Source organism: Canis aureus, chromosome 14 (genome assembly GCF_053574225.1).
Source record: "Canis aureus isolate CA01 chromosome 14, VMU_Caureus_v.1.0, whole genome shotgun sequence".
NCBI lineage: Eukaryota > Metazoa > Chordata > Mammalia > Carnivora > Canidae > Canis > Canis aureus.
In genome coordinates this window covers 3,740,940-3,762,655 of record NC_135624.1, presented here as the reverse complement: position 1 = coordinate 3,762,655, position 21,716 = coordinate 3,740,940, and the positions used below count along the sequence as shown (strand labels likewise).

The 21,716-nt window shown below is 35.8% G+C and overlaps 1 protein-coding gene across 7 annotated transcripts in view; it reads left to right on the top strand.

Annotated features, from left to right (window-relative positions):
- STK3 (serine/threonine kinase 3) overlaps positions 1–21,716 on the top strand; it is a 378,723-nt gene that overhangs the window by 293,711 nt on the left and 63,296 nt on the right. For 6 of the 7 annotated variants that reach the window (XM_077846732.1, XM_077846731.1, XM_077846729.1 and 3 more), the window contains one exon: positions 12,032–12,207. In XM_077846732.1, coding sequence (XP_077702858.1) covers positions 12,032–12,207 — 176 coding nt within the window. Of the gene's footprint in view, positions 1–12,031; positions 12,208–16,755; positions 16,916–21,716 lie in introns of all 7 variants that reach the window. The other variant, XM_077846728.1, reaches the window with a different exon arrangement.

The window sequence follows — 21,716 nt, the reverse complement described above, 5'->3', positions numbered from 1 at the left end:
TACATACAGCACATTATGGTTGTATACTTTGAAAGGGAGGGCCATGCAGCACAAAATGGGAGCAGATTGCCATATAGTTATTCCTAGGTGGGAACTGGGAAAGGGATATGAATTTGTTTTTAATCTCCCAAAACTGCTGAGTCTCCTGAGCCTTTGCCCTGGAAAGCAACCTGAAACTTGTATTCCTAGCTAGGCTTCTGACTACAGTAGGCATTCTGCATCTGTAATATGCTTACCCATCTGTATCAGATGATCTCGGAGCCTCCAAAGCCATGTTAGGCTATAAGTTATGTGCCCTGTAAATTAAAAAGACTCTATAAGACAGTTTATAACATATTATCCATTAGCATGTAGCTTCACTTTTCTACAGCTGATAAAATTATTTTAGTCAAACTGTATAATTCTTAGCAGACCAGTTAGATGACCCTTGAGTGCTTTGTTTTATCTTCTGGAGAGCTACTGAGCTCCCTACAAAACTAGATAAACAACTTTTTCTATGCAGTCACATAGTTGAACATTAAATACAAGCAGTGATTCTTAAAAACTAGTTTTTATGCAGTCTAATTCATGTTGGATTATATTTCAAGGAAGAGATATATGATGGTGATTTATCAGACATCATATTTTTAAATTACAGTGCAGATTTCCACATATTTTTTGTAGTGAGTTTTACTTTTGACAGCCACAGAAATCATTCAATATATGTTATAATTTTGTGTCCTAAGTATGATATTTTTTGGCCACAGAGATTTTACTGAAAGCTTTTTTTTTTAAAGCTATTTTATTTATTTATTCATGAGAGACACAGAGACATGGGTAGAAGGAGAAGTAGTCCTCCTCCCGATGCAGGATTCGATCCCAGAATCCCAGGATCATGGCCTGAGCCAAAGGCAGACGCTCAACCACTGAGCCACCCAGGCTCCCCTGAAAACTCATTTTTAAGTTGAGCAAATAGTGGCTTATATATTTGCAGTTGTTTATGTACTTTAGCAAATTTTAAGTCCCATGAGCCAACTCTACATGTATTTTAAGTATCTGCAATTTAGACATCATTGTATAATGTGGGACTTAATGTGTTCCCCAAAATCTAATCAAGTGTTGTTAGTGTAACCCGCAGGATTTGTCATACTGTAGTATAACAGTTTTTCTTTCTTTTTTTTTTTTATAACAGTTTTTCATGATCTAAATCTTCTTTAAAACTTCTTACATTAGTTGATATGAGTTCTCAGATTATGTCACACCAAGCCACATTTGCTAATGTGTTCTTGGCATTTTTGTTCCCCCCCAAATAATAGCAATATATTATTTTTAATTTTCTAAAATCTTTACAATGTTGTATGCTGAAGATCCTGATTTCCATAACCTTTTCCATTGGAGTCTCAAATTAGTTATCATATTCTTGTCAGTTTAAATTATGTTTGCATGTTCTTTTATACCTTTATTCATGAAGCTAGAAATTATGGACCTGTTTTCCTTACTTCTGAAAAGTGTGGTGATATGACTCTAGGAAGCAAAATTATTAAAAAGACCTTTTGAAGGGAAGCAAAGAAAAGTAATGAAATACTTAAAATTTGATCTGTTTTTTTTTAAAAAGTGGGCATAAGGGTATGTCCCCAGAAGAACTCTCCAAACTTGTTTTCAGCAGTGATGGCACCCATTTGCATCCCCCTAGGGCTTCCTCAGAGCCCAGGGGATGTCCAGGCTTCTGCATGGCAAGCCAGGTCTTTCAGTCTGGCACCAGCCAGTATTTACAAATGAGTGTCTCCATTCTTATATATTGTGCTTTATCCAGTTGGAATTATGAAAGTTCGACAGTAGGTATAAGCAGGTTGCTGATTCTTTGGCTAATTCATATTCATCTTCTTAGGCTTGGTTAAGGGGTTGCTTCCCATACTGACCCAGGTTGGGGATATTAGCCCCTCCCATAGACTGCCACCTCACTTCATGGTGTTACTCTGAACTGCAGTTGTCACACTATGTTGTCATTGCTTGTTGCTGTGAGATGATTACCTCTCTGCTCCCCACTGCATTCCCAATGCTCAGTGCAACATCCTGCACACTAGAATAAGTTCACTAAATATTTCCTGACCAAGTGATGTGGTGTAGTGAAAATGAAAACACCATGGGACTTAAAGTCAGACCACATTTAATTGTGTTCATCTGGGATCCCTGGGTGGCGCAGCGGTTCGGCGCCTGCCTTTGGCCCAGGGCACGATCCTGGAGACCAGGGATCGAATCCCACGTCGGGCTCCCGGTGCATGGAGCCTGCTTCTCCCTCTGCCTATGTCTCTGCCTCTCTCTCTCTCTGTGTGACTATCATAAATAAATAAAAATTTTAAAAAAAAATTGTATTCATCTTTTCTGAGCCTATATGATGTATATTTGTTTCTCTTTTGTGTGTGTGAGTGTGGATTAGTTTAGGTAAATACATAAAACACCTAGCAGAGTAGGTCATCAGTAAGGGATAATCTCCATCTGCTCAGCCTGTGAGTTTGGCCTTCCAGCAGCTTGGAAAGCTGGAGCATCTGGAGAGCCCGTCCCTGCTTCTCACACAGTGAGGGAGGCCTGGTCTTCCTGGGACTGCACATAATCCAGCCAGTGTGCTCAGTGGCTCTGTCCTTTTCATTCTGAAGGCAAATTCTTGCTCCCACCTTCCCCATCCTCCTCCCAGACCTTGCTCCATTTCTAGTTATTCAGTAAGATAGCCAGAGGGGATTCTATAGAGAATAATGACCTCCAAAATGAACAGAGTAACACAGATGTAAATGTGAATGATTTGAATGGCAAGATGAGGAAATGGTAATGGAGCACTCAGTTGACCTCGTATCTCCTAAGGAGGAGTGTGACCGATAATGTGTGTTGAGATAACCTGTAAGTGGGAGAACTATATTACACTGTTTGTGAAATTTGATGGCTTTTTGAGAAAAATGGGGAAAAGTATCACAGAAGCATGAAAGAGTAAATTTAAATTTTATTATTATTATTTTTTATTTTCAGAAAAGAAAAATGGGTGGATTTATCAAATTATAAGCTATCATTAGTGGAGGGTCTGGCATGGGCCACACTGTGCTCAGGACTTTGCATACATGATCTCTTTGCCCCTTCACAAGGACCTTGTAGAGTGGCATTGTTACTACCATTTGTCCCTAAGGAAACTGAGACTTGGCAGTGTGAATTGACTTGTCCAGGGTCTCATAGCAAGTAAGTGGTGGAACCAGTATACAGACCCAGGTTTGGCCCCCCAATCATATCATTATTCATGGGCTGGTGAACTTGACATCCTTCTTGGGCAGGATTCTAGAACATCTGTGAATCCTTTAGAAAAGGAGGCCTGGATCATTGTAACTCTGCATAGGTTGCTGGGAACAAATCATATCAGAATAATATAATTTCCTTTTTTGGAAAGGAAATTGCTAAACTTCTAGGCTGGAAGAAGCCCTGGGTTTGGATATTGTGTTTTAGGATTTTGGAAAAGTATCTGACAAGGTCTCTTTAAGATATCCTTGCAGTAGTATGAAGTGGCTGATAGTCTGTTATAAGGGCTGAATGGTTCTACCTGAATAGGCTTGTATCAGGGTTTATTGGAGGAAACAAACTGTTCCGGGTGTTTTAAACATAAAGAGATTTAAGTCAGAGATGTGAATATTAACAAAATCAGTGGAAAGATTGGAGGAGAGGGCTATGTAGACTAGGCTTCCCGGGATGACTCCTGTATCACAGAAGTGACCCGGTATGGAACCTACTACTGCTGCTGTAGTCAGGAAGACAGTGAATCTGGAGGCAGCCCTGGCCTCTGGAGTTCAGTAGTACTGATTGAACTCAGTCCCTGTTGTTCTACAGGGATTCAAACATTATCAGTGCTACTGCACATGGGAGGCTGGTAGCTGGATGCTGGCATGCTGCTATGAGACCCTCATATCTTCATAACCACACTGGCCAGAGACTCATGGCCTCTGCCTCACTTCTTGCTTTCCTACTCATGAAAAAGCATGTTTATTCAGGATAAGGTGCAGGGAGATTCTAGGAAATGCAGTATTTGCTCTCCAGGGGCAATACAGTGGTTACTAAATTTTGGTCAACCATAGTGTTAAATCATAAATTGTCAACGAGAAGGTTTCTCATTGTATGCTCTAGGGCTTAGACCTCAGCCCTGGCTATGCTCAACATTTTTTACAGAAACTTGGATGAAGCTATAGAATCAAAGTCTGTTAAAATTGGCAAATGACACAAAGTGGAGCCAAATAAAAATCCATTCTAAGACACAATCAGGATCTTCAGAGATCTCCACAGGCTGGAGCAGTGGACTTGATTTACAAGATAAACCCTGATCCTGGGTCTGGGTAACTAACTTCACAAGTGTACATCAGAGCAGTATCCCCTCAGACATGTTGGTTCTGCAGGCCCGAGGAGGGCCTGGGCGTCTCTAAAAAATAAATCAAAAAATCAAAACAATGAAACTATACAAATACTTCTGAAGTGTGGCTAGAACTGATAACCATTTTTTTAGAATAAAGAAATGAACAGCTTCACTCTGCTCTCAAGGCCTAGAATTTACCTGGGGTATTCACACAGTAGAGCATATTGAGTAGAGAATGGGCCAGATGTAAAGTGGAGGCCATGTTGTATTAAGAATGGGTAGAAAAAAAAAAAAAAAAAAAGGGTAGAGGAGGGGCACCTGGGTGGCTCAGTTGGTTACGTGTACAACTCTTGATCTCAGCTCAGTCCTTGATCTCAAGATGGTGAGTTTAAGCCCTGCATTGGACTCCACGTTGGCTTTGGAGTCTACTTTAAAAAAAAAAAAAAAGGAACAGGTAGAGGAATAACTTGTCATGTTTAGGTTTTATATTGTTTATATTAACCTTTCATAACCTGTTTATCAATGATTAAATATAGGGTCAAGTAATTATAATTGAATACATATTTTTAAAATGTCATCTTCTCATATACCTGTAATACATAGTGATTTTTAAAATATATCCTAGTTTATTATTTCATGTTGGACAATACATTTATGTAGTTGCACTTAATTACTAAGAGAAAAAAGATGAAGTTCTGCTTTAGATTTTTAGAAGTTTATCCTGGAAATAGATTCTACGTTGATTTTTAAAGGATTTAGGAGAGATAACAAGGAGGAGAGACTGACCTTTGGATATTCCCTCTTCTTCATTCATGTAATGTCCCTGGATGAAGTTGTAAGTGAGAGATCATCTGCTCTAAGCAACTTCCATGTCCCATTCTTTGCTTAGTAACATCTCTCCAAGGTCTGGTTCAAATCCTTTTCTTCCTTCTTCCTCCCAAAACCTGTTTTAGGAAAGCATCAGATATGTAGTTATAAAGTGATTAATAATGTTTTATATTCGTGAGGGTTTTTTTCCCAAAAATTACAAAGCTTTGGGCCAAAGGAATAAATCACTAAGGGTGGAATTTGATTGCCAGGAAACAATTAACCAGTGTAGCAGAGTGTGTAGGGGAAATCCTGTTGCCACATCAGAGATCTTACCATTCTTTCATGAAAAACTGCTGCATGCATCTTTAACTGATAAGATTGATCTTGCCCATGATGTAATAAAGGTGACAACAGTAAACTACAGCTCCCAGTTGCAGCTGGGTGCAAATACCTATAGTAATACTGGGCAGTTAGCATCCCCTGGTTTTCCTTTACAGAGGTACAAACAATCTAGCTAATGTGTGGCTACAGTGGTTTGGAGTTGCCTGTGGGTACTGAATATGTTCTGCTCTTATGTGTGCTCTTGGTCTGGGGAATTTTTAATAATGTGTGACCCAGCTTGGGCCTGTTGGTGCGGATATTTTGGTCATAGGATACCTCTTTTACTAGCAAAAGCACAGACAGGCATGTAAATAGAAGCATTCCTTGTACAAATGAAAATCTGTCTTTCTTGTAAAGGCCTTTGAAGAAAGGGTTTCCATAGACACACAGTGGCCATTACAATGGTCATTACTCACACAGGAAATCATCCCTTTTATTTAACTAAAATTCTTGGGCTTCAATTTATCTGTTTCCCTTTATTCTGTCCTCATTGAAAATGGAAAACAGCTGGTCACTATTTTCTGTGGAAGAATCCTTCATATATACTTGGATACTTACTAAATTGTATCCTCAAACTTTTTCTGGCTGAACAGTTTCAGTCCCTTTAACCTTTGTGCAGGTATTATTTTCTAAGCTTTTAAACTTTTTTATGAATAGCCTCTGGATCTTCTCCATGTTGTCTGTATCCTCCTTTGTTTTAAAATAGTCTGATGAAGTTAAGAAAGAGCTGATGTCAGTAGCTTCTGTATTAACATCCTGGTTTTTATATGTATTCACCATACTCTTGGCAACAAATTAAAGGACAGATTTCCAAGATCATTAATCAGGTGGAACACCCACATCTTAAAATATTTTTAGAACAAATTAGGTAATATTCATAAATCCCTTTGATCTCAAAATATCTTATGCTAAAGTTGTGATTAATTGTTGTTTCATTCCCTAACTTCTGTCTTTGTTATGCTCATGTTGAGAAATTAAAAATTAAACAAATTACATTTTGTTCAAGTGTTTTGGAAATTCCTTTCTATGTTTAAATTTCCCTGAAGGCATTTTGCCTGTTTGGAAGACATGTGCAAATTATGAAAGTTAATAGCTAATTGTAGGTACACTGGCATATTTGCTCAAGGTATTATATTTCATACAATTTAGTTTCCTTGTGCATATTCTGGGGAATGTGTGAAGGAGAAGGAAAACAATTTTTTTCTTTAAAATTTCACATACACAAAGGGATCAAGTGATGATTTTTAAATTCTTTATTGCTAAGGAATTTTTAGTTCCACAGCAAGTAGTTGAAGGAATTGGGGCCAAATTTGAGGAACGAGGTCATTTGAGACATTAAATTTATTATAAAAATACAAATATATTGTTATAAGCGAGGGTCAGAATTCAGCTGTAACTGGAGAAATTGTTGTCAATTTAATGTGATTATTCTTTCTGTGTTTAAAAAAAGTATTTGCCATAGCAACCATAATCACATAAGACAGAGCTTGCAACCTCAAGATGTGCTGCTTCACTCTTCTTTTTTTTATTTTATTTTACTTTATTTTATTTTATTTATGAGAGACAGAGAGAGAGAGAGAGGCAGAGACACAGGCAGAGGGAGAAGCAGGCTCCATGCAGGGAGCCCAGTGTGGGACTCAATGCCGGGTCTCTAGGATCACGCCCTGGGCTGAAGGCAGTGCTAAACCGCTGAGCCACCCGGGCTGCCCTGCTTCACTCTTCTGTTGAAGGACCTACTATTTCTTTTTTCCTTTTTTAAAAAATAAATTGTGAGCCAGGAACATCATCTTGTCTGTCCCACACCTTCTGTGAACATGCATCTCCTTGGAGACTCCACTGCACCCTGTGGGCATGTGTTTGGCATTCCTAAGTAGTTAAACATCACTAGGCAATTACAGCTGCCCCCCAAACCCATTACTTTTAAAACAAACCTGACCTATTTTTGTCCTTAGAACTTTTTAAAAATTGTCCTTAAAATTTTCTTCACATATAACAAAGATATGTTCTAAATGTTAATACTGTTTAAACAAAGGAAAACTATAAGCACATACATTTGAATAAAAAATATGTATCAGCATATCTTGTTATAAGTCATTCAAAAAGAAAAATCTAATGGAATAGTTGCCTTCTTTTATTTAAGTTGATTTATAGACTTCTGTTAACTCTCTGTGAGAATGTTTATTTCTAACTTAGGAATGGATCATTTTCCAAAATTTTGAGTGTGGAATCCAACAGGCATTTTACCATAGGTTTTTAAAAGACACTTAAAACTATGATGTATCTGAAATGCAGTGAAAATTAATCCACTGTGTAGAATAGTAGATTTCAAGTTTCAAATTGGGGTATTCCTATAGTAAAACTGAAGATTGCTGCTCCTACCACTTCCTGCATCCTCTACTTGGGAATAGAAAAGTATCAGGGACTAAATTTGGTGATATGTAACAAAATGGGATTAATTTCTTTTCTCATTTAACAAGAAATCCAGAAACAAGAGTGTCCTGCATTGATAGAGTTATTTCATGCTGTCATTAGAGATCCTTTCTGTTGATACCATTTTGAGGTCCTGCTGCTTGTCCTGCTGCTTACAGAATAACTGCTAGATCTTTAGCTATCAAGTCTGCATTCCAGGTGGGAGGAAAGAGCAAGAAGAAAAAGGGTGGAGTAGAAAATAGAGCTTTCCTAGAAAACTTCATCTTTTGTGTCATTAGCCAGAATTGTGTTACCTGGCCATCCCTCTCCTTAAGGAAGGAAGGATCTGTAGATATTAGGTAGGCAGATTTTTCCCTTGGAAACACTGGGACACTATTATTGGCTCACATGACTTGGGATAAAGCTCCTGATTAAGATAGGGTTAGAACCAGCACAGGATAATTGGGATAGAAGTATAGTTATGAAGGTTTTTATAAAAGATTTAAGTTTTCCCCCACATTTTTCTCTGTATTGGAAAAACAACTTTGGAGATTTTATTTTTCTCCTCCCCTTGCTTGTGCATGTTGGTGCTCTTAAAATGTGAGCCATATTTGAATATCCACTCTATAAATATTAGTTTCCAAGATTAACCTTGTATTTACTCAGATACAAAGATCTGAATCAAGAGTCACTGATATATCAAGAAATCCCTGACTGTTTCAGTGCAGCACCAAGACATTGGTGAAAATTTTGGGATGAAGAGTATCATTGCTCCTGGTTGAGGAGAAAACAAGGAAGGCTAGTTAGAGTCTCTGTGCTGAAGCGAGTGCTGCCTCGAAAGGAAAGGACTAAGAGCAGCGTGAGCCTGGCCTGGTTGGGGGAGCAGGGAGGAGCAGAGGTCAGGGAGTATCCTTTTCCTCAGTGGACTAGTGGTGTCATAATATTTTTTTTTCTCAAAGCACCTACATATACAAGATATATTTTTAAAAGTATGCTATCTAGAGGTTTGTTTCAATGAAACATTCTCTGTATTTGTCAAATGCAGTTAGTAATTGTGATATTCATGGATTTCTTACTTTCCCAGGAATTAGTTTCCAGTAAAATAATTTTTACTCACTCTGATTCTGGTTTTGCTATATAAACATTGATAACCTTCTCTTGCATCAAATGTCAGAGTTTTGAGATCTTTATGCATGTGACCCATCTTAAGACTCACTAGTTAAAATAAGAACTTAGGACACAAATAAATAATCCTGTTACAAAATTACTCTTAAAAGAAAAAAGAAAAGAGTATTGAGCAAAGAAAGCTTTCATTTGAGGGATTATTTTTCTCCCCCTCCATCATTTGATTTACTCAGTTATTTTATAGAAAATCTATTGAGCTACACTTGTAATATTTTATTTTTGTTCTCATAAAAGGGGCACAGGTGGAGAATAATTGGGATTAAATTCCTGGATTTATTTTGGAATAAAAGGTTGTCATAGGAACCAAATTTCAATTCAGAAGACTGAGAAAGATGTCTTGTAATGATGAGGCCCAGAGATGAATGGAGAATTCGTAAAATCTGTTGAAAATGTTAATGGAATGTATATGTCCCATCCAAATGTCAGTAACTTAGCCTTGTCAGATTAATTAACTTCCTTTTTTAATAGTAGGAGATTTTAGAGAAGAAAGTTGAATAGAATACTGTAAACACAAGATCTTTCTATTACATGTATTGATCATAAGCTATTATAACTTTTCTCCTATATTTTGTTCATTTTTAACCTACCACTGATGTCTCTTCTGACAGGGAATCTCAAGGCAACTTTGGCTGTTACCATGATACACTGTCCCTAAGGAGTTCTTTTTTCATGAATTTTGTATTTGAGATATGAGAGTGTTCTAAGTCCTTAAAGTTTACTATGAAGGTTGATGTTTTATCCTAATTTTGATGGACTGCCTCAGTATCTTTTCAGGGGGTACCATTTGGGTCCCAGATGTCTTGTCACACTTATTTTCAAGCCTTCTAAAGCCTGAGCAGCTCTAATTGGAGGATGAGTGTTTAGATAAACAGTTTTTTGTTTCTGTTTTTCCACTAACACATGCATACTCTGAATATCAGATTCCTTCTGACATTACTGAGACAGATCATTCTAAGAACTGTAGTAGTCACAATAATTTCTCAAATTTATTATTGCCAATACACAGTTGCTAGTAATGCAATACTAGCAGCCTCTACTAATTCAAAAGTAATGATGTTGAAAAGCCACATACCAACCCATTAGCTCTTCCTCATGCCATTGATGTTGAACATCTGGGTGGATAATCAAAAACACTCACTGATGATCATAGTTATCTTATTAGTGAAATTATTTGGGTAAAGGATTCGGGTTTCCTGCATTAGGAAACTTACAATTTAATGAAAAGGTAAACTCAGAAATGTATATAAAAAGCATAATTCATAGGCTGAAAATAAAAAACATAAGCATTACTTCTAATAGTTATTCTTATTTGCTTACATTGTATCATAGTGACTCACTTGATCAGGGATTAAGTTCAACTGTCAAAACACTCGTGAAAAAAAATGAAAAAGGCCTCTGCGTAGGTATTAAAAAATAAGATCACTTGTAAATAAAGATCTGCAGATGTATAAAGAAAAATTTGTTTAACTTAAAAGAATAGTTATCTTAAAAACATTTAATCAACAGGATCTTGAACTATTTGTACAACCCATGTTCATTGCAGCATTATTCACAATAGTCAACAGATGGAAGCAAGTCAGGTGTGTTCATTGCCAGATGTATGGATAAACAAAATGTAACATATAGATATAATGGAATATTGTTTAGCTTAAAAAGGAAGGGAATTTTAACACATGCTACAACATGGATGAACCTTAAGGACATTGAACTTTAGAACGGAACTTTGGCTTTAGAACTTACAGGTTTGAGGGATCCCTGGGTGGCACAGCGGTTTGGCGCCTGCCTTTGGCCCAGGGCGCGATCCTGGAGACCCGGGATTGAATCCCACGTCGGGCTCCCGGTGCATGGAGCCTGCTTCTCCCTCTGCCTATGTCTCTGCCTCTCTCTCTCTCTCTCTCTCTCTCTCTGTGACTATCATAAATAAATAAATAAATAAATTAATTAATTAGTTAATTAAATTAAATAAATAAATAAATAAATAGAACTTACAGGTTTGAGGTAACACTAACTCACCTCTGGTAGAGTGATTCAGTAGTAAGCAGCAGGAAAGTCAGAGATAGAACTTAGAAGAGAGCTTTAGAAATAAAAAATTGGTTTTCTGACTTTAAATATGGCAGAGCTTTAGAAATAGAACTTAGAAGCAAGGTCTGGGCTGAAGTGAGAGTTAGGAGTCAGATATAAATATGGCAGGCAAAGCCATGGGAGTCCAGGATGAGGTGGAATCAGCTAGAGAGACTAGAAGGAAGTCATCTAAGACAAACCTGGGTAAGTCCTTATAACTTCTTTAGCTTAGAGTGGTGCACAATGACAATAACAATACAACTTAAATGCTTAAAACTAAACACTTAGGTTTTAAAATTTTACTTCATTTGACAAATTTCAAATATAATTGAAATGATTTTTAATAAAATTATGTAGTCTTGCCAAAATTCTTTTTTTTTTAAAGATTTTATTTATTTATCCATGAGAGGCACAGAGAGAGATAGGCAGAGACATAGGCAGAGGGAGAAGTAGGCTCCCTGCAGGGAACTGGATGTGAGACTGTATCCCAGGACTCCCGGATCACACCCTGAGCCAAAGGCAGATAGATGCTCAACCACTGAGCCACCCAGGCATCCCATCTTGCCAAAATTCTTAAAGATTTCTACAATCTAAGAATATTGTGGATCTCTGCCTAATTAATCATTAGTTGAATTTTTATGTGGCCTGGATATTTTTGGTTTTTCACTATCTCGTTTTACTTTGTTCTTCATTAAATTGACAGTGTTAGCCTTGAATATGACCAGTGCAAATGTATTATATTGCTGAATTAAAAAAAAAAAGTACCTCAATAAAAGCTTCTTTAAATTTAAGAATTTATACCCTCCCTGTGTTCTTTGTTTACCTAAGGAAATGCAACTTCACCACAAGTACAAAGACCATCTTTCATGGACTACTTCGATAAACAGGACTTCAAGAATAAGAGTCATGAAAACTGTAATCAGAACATGCATGAACCCTTCCCTATGTCCAAAAATGTCTTTCCTGATAACTGGAAAGTTCCTCAAGATGGAGACTTTGACTTTGTAAGTACATTTTAATTCTTCCACTTGTGTTTTATCCTTTTTCATTTTACCATCACATTGAGCAGCATAGTTTGTATGTTTGTATTAAATTTAGACTGCATATTAATATTCAACATGTAGCTATATATGTGGATATGGGAATGATAAGACCATAGTTTACTGGTAGATAGGCACTTGCAGAAAAATGTAAATAATTGCTTATATCAGAGCCTAAATTTAGAGGAAATGTCTAGGACCCTTTAAAATGACAACCATGTCAAAAAATGTTTTTAATAATGCAAATATGAGATACTTCTGACAGTTAATTCAGTTTCCAAAATAAGTGATGCAAAGCTATTTGTGACATAGACTGAGAAATTTACCTCAACTTTGAAAGTTAATTGAATTAGTTTCTACTTGATTAAGTGTTAATGCCACTTGGTTTGTCAGAAATAATAGTCCTATTGAATATCTAGTAGCATATAAATTTCAATATAAAACTATGCCTTATTGCTTCTTTGTTATATTTTCTCTTTATTTCTTCTACTCTGCTCCTTGTTACTCATTTATTTTAAAGAATGCGTATAATACAGGTAAACTGTTTTAAAGCAACTATTTCCACATCTCAAGGGAGTAAATTCTCAAATGAGTTCTTTAATGGAGTAAAAGTTTTTATGAAGTAAATTTTTGCTATAGCATGTTTTAAATAATGTTACTTTTACGTATTGTTTTGTAAGATTTTTTTCCGCATAAAATAACTACAATCCTTTATAGCTATATATATTAATAAGTACATTTATGTATGAATAAATAGAATTTTAGATATATGGATATCTTTAAATTTTTTAAGTAATATTAAGCCATTTTGCTTAATCAATAGGCCTCTAAATTTTAGTTTTGGGATTATAAATATTTTTAATGTTAAGTACTTTTCTCCTAAATATTGTGATTATTTGTATTTTTAAATAATCAGATACCAAAGTTTCAAAATCTGTCCCCAATATAGTTAGTACAAATTGCTAGCAAATATTAGCGATGGTACAAGTTTGCCTGAAAACATTAATTATAATATCTACTTAGTTTTGTTTTTTCTATTTTAAAGTTAGACATTAGTAAATAAAACCTGTATTTCTATAGTTCTGATAAGATATCATTTTAAGCTGTCTACTTTTTTAAAAATCATAAGCTATTTAGAATGCTAACATTCAAGCTTTAAATTATTCATGAACATGATGAATTATGTAGAGTGTTTAGCATCAAAGAATTCTGTCTTGTCTTAGTTGGAATAAGTCTTAGCCTCTGGGAAATAGTTTGAGATGAGCAGCAAAGTAATGAATAAGTTACCTTGGTGAAGAAATAGCAAATAAAAGGATTTAATTCTGTTTTAGTTAGTCTTTGCCACCACCTCCAAAACTTAGTGGCTTACAATAGCAACTATTTGTTCACAATTTTGTGGGTAAGCATTTTGACTAAGTTCAACTGAGTGGTTCTTCTGCTGGTCTCACCTCCAGTCTCTCAAGTGGCTGTAATTATCTGGCAGCTTGACTGGATCTAAATGATCTTTCTAAAATTCTCAGTCTTGTGTCTCTGGCAGTGGTGCCCACACTAGGCTAGGCCATATGATGCTATCAGGCAAGACTGGCATTTTTATCTGGCAGTAGCAGCCTACCAAGAGGATGGCAGCAGATGTTGTAAGGCCTCTTCAGACCTATACCTGGAACCTGCACAGTGTCCATTAATAATAGCATCAAAAAAGAATGAATACTTAGGAATAATCTTAACCAAGCAGATGAAATACTTATACACTGAAAACTACAAAACATTGCTGAAAGAAATTAAAGATACCAATACATGGAAAGATATTTCATGCTCATGGATTACAAGATTTAATATTGTTAAGGTGTCAGTGTTGTCCAAAGCAATCTACAGATTCAATGTAATCTCTGTCAAAATCCCAGTGACATTTTTTTTTTCAGAAATAGAAAAATCCATTCTAAAGTTAATGTGGGATTTCAAGGACTCAGATAGTCAATACAGTCTTGAAAAAGAGAAATGAAGTTAGAAGTCTCATACTTAACTGATTTCAAAACTTACTACAAAGCTACAGTAATGAAAACAAGAGAGACATATAGTCCAATGGAGTAGAATAGAGAGCCCAGAAATAAACTGTCCCATATATGTCAAATGATTTTTGATGAGGGTACCAAGACCATTCAATGGAGAAAGAACAGTCTTGTCAACTTAGGATGTCGAGAAAACTGAATAGTCACATGCAGAAGAGGGAGGTTGGGCCCTTACCTTACATCATGTACACAAATTAACTCAAAATAAATCAAAGATCCAAACATAGGAACTAAAACTATAAAACTTAGAAGAAAAATAGAGAATCTTTATGACATTGGATTTGGTGGTGATTTCTTGGATATAACCCCAAAAGCACAGGAAACAACAACACCAACAAAGATAAATTAAGCTGTATTAAAATGTTTGTGTACCTAGGAACACTATCAACAGAGTGAAAAAGCAATCCATGGAATAGGAAAAAGCATTTGCAAATCACATACGTGATAAAGGGATTAACATTCAGGGTATATAAAGACTCCTACAACTCAACAGTAAAAAAAAAAAAACAAAAAAAACAAAAAAAAACAACCAAGTTAAATGAGCAAAGGACTCAAATATTTTTCCAAAGAAAATACACAAGTGGCTGACAAACAAATAAAAAGACACGCTATCACTAGTCATTAGGGAAATGCAAATCAAAACCATAATAAGATACCAATTCATACTCAGCAAGATGAATATTATATAAACATATATAGAAAGAGAGAGCAAATAAGTATTGGTGAGAGTATGGAGAAAGTTGAGTCCTTCCTTATGTACTACAGGGGGGAATGTAAAATGGTTCACCTGCTGTAGAAAATAAAATGGCTTTCCTCAGAAAAATTCAACATGGAATTACCACGTGATCCAGCCATTTCACTTCTGAGTATATAACCCAAAGAAGTGAAAGCAGGAACTTGAACAGAGATTTGTGCATTCATGTCCATAGCAACATTATTCATAATAGTCAAAAGGTGGAAACAAACCAAGTGTCTTTTGATGGAGGAATAGATAAACAAAATGTGCTATATACATATGATAGGATATTATTCAGCCTGAAAAGGAAGGAAATTCTGACTAACGTTCTAACATTGAAGATACTATGCTAAAATAGTCACAAAAAGACAAATAACTGTGTGATTTCACTTATATAAGGTACCTGGAGTAGTCAAATTCATAGAAACAGAGAGTTGGAATGGTGGTTGCCAGGGGCTGGGAGTGAGGGAAAGTAGGGAGTTACTGTGTTTAACAGAGTTTCAGTTTTGCAAAGTGAAAGAAGTTCTGGGGATGGACAGTGGTGATGTTTGCACAACAGTATGAGTGTACCTAATGCCACTGAACTGTACACTTAAAAATGGTCAGAATGGTGAATTTTAAGGTATACATATTTCACCACACTAAAATAAATAAGGGGAGGGGAGAAGTCTCAGTGTCATTTTTACCATATTCTGTTAAGTTAAAATATGTCATAAGGCCATCCAGATTCAAGAGATTTGGAAATAGATTTTACCTCACGATGGGGAGAACAGCAGAGTCACATTGTAGAGAGCTCTGTGGAATGAAAGGATTTGTTGTAATCATCTTTGCAAACATCCTACTAGAAATTGTCATAATTAAAATGCAACAGAAATTAGAATATTGAAGTTGGAACTGGAGGCCATTTGTGATTCTGGTAAGGACCATTTCAGTTACCTTGCTTTTTAATTTTCACGCACAGCTTTCAACTGTCTCTCTTAGGCTCATTCTGGTTTTGTGAATTAGAACATTGGTTTTTCCAGTGGCCCATTCCTATAAGTAAACTTTTGGTAACCTCATCATCTATCATAGATTTTAGAGTCTTTCTATCTGAAAATTCCAAAATTTGTTAGAAAACATTAACCAAATTTAACAAATGTCCTACTCTTTGCTTTGGATTGTGCTGGGCACTATAGGTAAATAAATTTATGAAGTTATTTGGAATGATATGATAAATAAAGTGGAAAGGTATGTCTGGCTCAGATGGTTGAAGCCTTATATGGAAGATTTTAAAGTCTAAATTTTTTATTTCCTGGATAATAAAAAAACACGGAAGGTTTTTAAGTTGGAGAGTGACATGATGAACATATTCTATAATGTTAATTTCGATGGTAGCATGCAGGATTGATTGATAGGAAAAGACTAGAGGTGAGGGAAATAAGACATTAGAAAGGATTAAAAAACAGAAATAGCTGACTTACTAGATTAAAGAATACAATTTTGGTTAAGTGAGAACTGGATAGTAGAAGGTGAAAATTAGAGAGAGAGAAAGAGAGAGAGAGAGAGAGAATGTCCTTAGAGTAGGAAAGAGACTTCAAGAGGCATGACCAGATCCAGTTTTTGCAGAATTACTTCTTTTCTGATATATACAGGGCATACATATAGCCTTAAAAGAGAAGTGGGAGGGGGCAGGCAATGACAGAGTTACTAGAGCAGTTCTTTCTTCTCCAGCATTTCCTCATCTGTCAGCTGGAACTGCTCGACCTTCTCATCACTTTGAGGAAAGTGGAAAATATTGTCATAGCTACTGATGGGAATGTAAATGGGAATAAAAAGGAGATGAGTAAAAGAAGGATGACCAGGGGATGAACAAAGAATTGCCAAGAGTCTGGTGAGTGTGGTAAAAGACAAAGAAGAGCGTACAGAGGCTAAAGGAGTAGGAAGGCAGCACAGGCGGGACAAAGTGGAAGGGGTCGGATGGGATGCTTTGCTTACAAAGTAGGGAAATGGACTGGAAGCAAAGACAGATTTCCACTAACAACACCAGCTGGTAATGATAAGGGAAATCTGGTCTTATTCATCCCATCATACATTAGATATAGAATGTTAAAAATGTGACTCATCAAAATATAAAGTGTGCTAAGGTTTATGTGTTTATCTTCCCTCTTTATGATGTGTCTCAAGGCTACCTTCCAAAAGAACTGGACTTTTATATGATTCCTCTGTCTATTAAGCAGAAGTTGCGTAAAACAACCCAAGGTTGTTTTGACCATATTTCCAGCACATAGAAGGCTTAGCTCCTTTTGCATTGAGGAAAATAGGTTTCGGAAAGAAAAATCAAAGAGAACACTCCATTGTCTTTTGTAGTATTCAGGACAGATTCCTAAAGGACAAAACTTATTCAGAGAGGTACTTGCTAGACAGATATGCAGAGTAGGTAGGAAGCATTATTTATCTTAAAGCCTCTATGCAACGTAATTTGTATATTTTATTTAAGCATTTGTCCTTTGGATTTTCCTGTGAACTGTTGTTTCATGTTAATGTTCTGGATGTAATGAGGTGATAGTATTAATTTATGATTTAACCAATTTGGAGGTAATATAAAGAGTGGACAAAATATATTCAGGCTAATTAAACCAGTTATTTTAATTCTCCTAAAAAAAATTCTGTTTATAAAGGGTGTGCCTATGAAGGTTCCTAAAACAAATGTAAAAGGCAAATCTGTTTATTATAGCACTAGTCTGATGTTTCAGTTTTTGTTAGAATTATTTCCAAACAGCCTTAGCATCCAGATTGTTTAGTGTTAAATAGAGAGCCTGTAGATCATGTTTTGCAGAAATTACAGTATCGTACTTAAATAGATATATTTTGAGTAACAAAGATCTTGGAATAAGAACAAAAACTTTAAAAACCATCTGTTAACCTACTATATTGGTTCCAATCTTTAAAAAAAGAAAAAAATTGGATTGACAATAATTACTAGTGTAAGAGGGATTAGGTAAATCAGCCATTTTTTGGTCTTTAACTCAGATTGAAATGTAAGTTAACCTTTCTTGATTGCTATGATTCTTAAATATTTATTCAACTTGTGTTGCTCTTTTAAGCTATCATCCAGAGCAACTAGAGAAAAAGTCTCAATAATAGTAGCAGAGGAGGGATCCCTGGGTGGCTCAGCGGTTTGGCGCCTGCCTTTGGCCCAGGGCGTGATCCTGGAGTCCCGGGATCGAGTCCCGCGTCAGGCTCCTGGCATGGAGCCCGCTTCTCCCTCCTCCTGTGTCTCTGCCTCTCTCTCAATCTCTGTGTCTATCATGAATAAATAAATAAATCTTTAAAAAAAAATAGTAGCAGAGGAGAAAATCCAAGTATAAATTTGCTTTAGACTTTCCTACGTGTTTTTACACTGATCCCTTAATTGGCAAGTCTGTATGGTTCCAGGGAAGCAAATAAGAAAACAAACACCTCACTGCTGCAAAACATAGAAAACAGCAAACCCAGAGAAAGTGCTCCTGGAGTCACCATGTGCATTTTAGGAATCGTCCTTTGTTCTGGAGAAATATTCTTTCTCAGGATCTTTTCACCTTCCTACAGCAGTCAGCCTTAATGCAGGGTAATCAAGTGGAGACAGTGGTGGAATACAAAATCCATGTAGACACTTGTAGCAACACCAGCCCTTTGGAAAGTCATCAGCGACCCAGGCCCTGTCAAAGGTCTGGAGGTGAAAACTGAAGCCAGCGGCATCACCAGTTTTGACCAAAGTAGTAGTCTTGTCATCTGCTTTATCTTTTCAAAGAGATGTTGGCTAGAAGTTTCCCTTGTAGTATACCCCTTAGTCAAAGAACTTCTTGTTCTCTTCAGTCCCTAGTTATGTGGACTGAGGAAACCACTTCAGTTGAATGAGGTATTTAAGCATATTGTCATCGATTAGCTTTGCATTAATTAAGTGATTATTGTCAAGTATTTCCAGATGTTTGCAAGAGTATTAACAAAGTATGAAAAGATAACTGTAGATACTGCAGATTTATTTCTTCTGGGGCAAAGAAGAAATAAACACAGACTTTCAAGTGTTTTAGTGAATAGCCCTGGATAAGAGTTTATGATTACAGGTGTACATGTGGCACTGAACTTGAGTATATGTGGCACATTGTGCTTTCACTATGCACTCCTTCCTTGTAGAGCCAACAGGAAATTAAAATTAATGAGAAGCCTGTACTTTGAAATACTTGCAGAATTCTTGACTATTTCAGTCCTTTGCCAGCTCACGAAATCTGTGCTGGCAGTCCTATCCAACAGATGGTGTGGCGTGTGCACAGTTATAGCATGTGATTTTCTAGGTCCATGTAGAATTTTTGTAAGATTTTGACCATCAGTATACTGAGGCATTTAAGATAGTCATAACCTTTATTTATTTGGAAGGAGGGTAGCCTTCTTGAAATATATGTGTTTTATATACAGGTAGGAATAAAATAGTAATAGTTAATCACTGGGCAAATAAACTGAATTTAATTGATTCTATAGTAGCTAAAGTCAACAAAAACTTTAATGTCTCTGAACTGCTACATTGGTTCTTCAATATAACTTAATGCATTTGGCCACCTCAGGTAAAATGGGCATTTTGCTTCCTTATTCCCAAATATGCTGTTTAAAACTTCCATAATTTCAGAAAATGTTATTTAGTGATTGTATCCGGGCAAGGTCTACTGGAACATTAAGCTAATTCTGCTTATTTAGATAATTAATACCTTAAGTTAAAACCGACTATATCATCATTTCCTTTACAAATTAAAGTGAGCAGGCCTGTACTTATTGGATTAATTAAGATAGAAAGCACAGGTGCACCATGTGGTTTCTTGTCATCATGTTGGAATTTATTAAGATGTTTAAAGCACATGGCAAAAAGAGAAATGGCTTACCAAGAAGAGTTCTAACAAGCATAAACTTTCCTCATAGTAATTTGTTCTTTTAAAAATGTCATTTACTTAGAGGATTGTGTTGAAAAATTGGCTACTTTACATTTTAAAACAAAGATACGATACTCCAAGCATATGTTATAGCTAATGCTAATGTCTGAGGAAGTTAATTGGACTATGTGGGCTTTTTGTTCATAACCCCATTTTGAATGTTTGGTCAATAAGCAGTGGGGACTGTTGGGATCATTACATCAAAAGAGATGTTAAGAACCAATCATGGCATTTAGGATCAAAGAGCAAACAATATAATTTATCACCTTTTAGTTTAAAACTGAAGCCCCATAGTGTTTACTTCTTAAAGAAACCATTAGATTTCAAATAAGTTGTTAGGACTAACTGAGGTTACGAGATATATATATATATGCGTGTGTGTGTGTGTGTGTGTGTGTGTGTGTATAAATAATGTGTTAATAATAGAAGACTTGCTTTTTCCTTTGACTGTCATAAATGAAATTTCTTTAAATCTAAAATTATGTTTGTACTTTCGTACTTAATTCTGATATTCAGAATATACACGGTAGCTTAGTGGCAGAACTCTTTTTTTACATAAGTAGCTTTCATCATAATTTCCAGCATATATCTTTCACAGAAGTATACTGTTCTTTTTGGGCTTATTAGATTTGTTGGCATGGTTAAACTAATACTGACACCATTCTCTCCCTTCCTGACATTAGTTTGGCGACTTTTTCCCATAGTACTTCTCACTCATTCAAATAGAAAAATTTCATTAGGTTAGATTCATTATGTTGGAAGGCTTTCCAGTAAATTAAATTTTTTGTTTTGCTTTTAATTCAAAGCCTAGTTGTCTTGATTCAAAACCAAACTAGTTTTGGTTCATATATTTGCCTAGCAATAGCAGAAAAATCTTATTCCTATAAATATAGACAAATCTTAAGGAGATGAAAGAGGGTATCAAACTAATATATAGTAGCAGATAAAAGAATTTTGGAAAACATCTTAATTTCATTAATTTATTTTGAAGAGACATTTTTCATGGTTCTTAATAAAGGAACTATTTTTTTCTTTATGAATTAAGTAATAATGCATGTTTAATTTGATATACAATTAATTTGTTAATGATATACAATTTAATTTGTATGGTATAATTAGAGCTGTTGTTAATTACTGAGGTCTTACAAAAAGGCTCAGTAACCTGGGTGGGGTTATCAAATTGTAATTTTATAGGCCTTCAGTTTAGTTTTTGACTGTCTATATTAATGTGAGAATGCAGTGAAGCTACATAATAGTCAAAGTTACAAATGTATAAGTATATAAAAAGCTAATAATCAGCCTTGCTCTTTTAGTAACTGGCCAGATGAAATGTGAATTATTGTTGCTAATGGAAGAAAGATCTAAAACAGCTAATCGTTTTAGTGATTATACTCTTTGATGAAAATAAATTTTCGGGATCCCTGGGTGGCGCAGCGGTTTAGCGCCTGCCTTTGGCCCAGGGCGCGATACTGGAGATCCGGGATCGAATCCCACGTCGGGCTTCCGGTGCATGGAGCCTGCTTCTCCCTCTGCCTATGTCTCTGCCCCTCTCTCTCTCTCTCTCTCTCTCTCTGTGTGACTATCATAAATAAATAAATTTAAAAAAAAAAGAAAATAAATTTTCTGTCTTATCTCATTAAAACTTCAATGATGGTACAAAATTCCTGAAATTGCCTTACTTTTTAATTTTAAACATTTAATCATTCTTGTCTGACTCTGAACACTGAAAGCTTT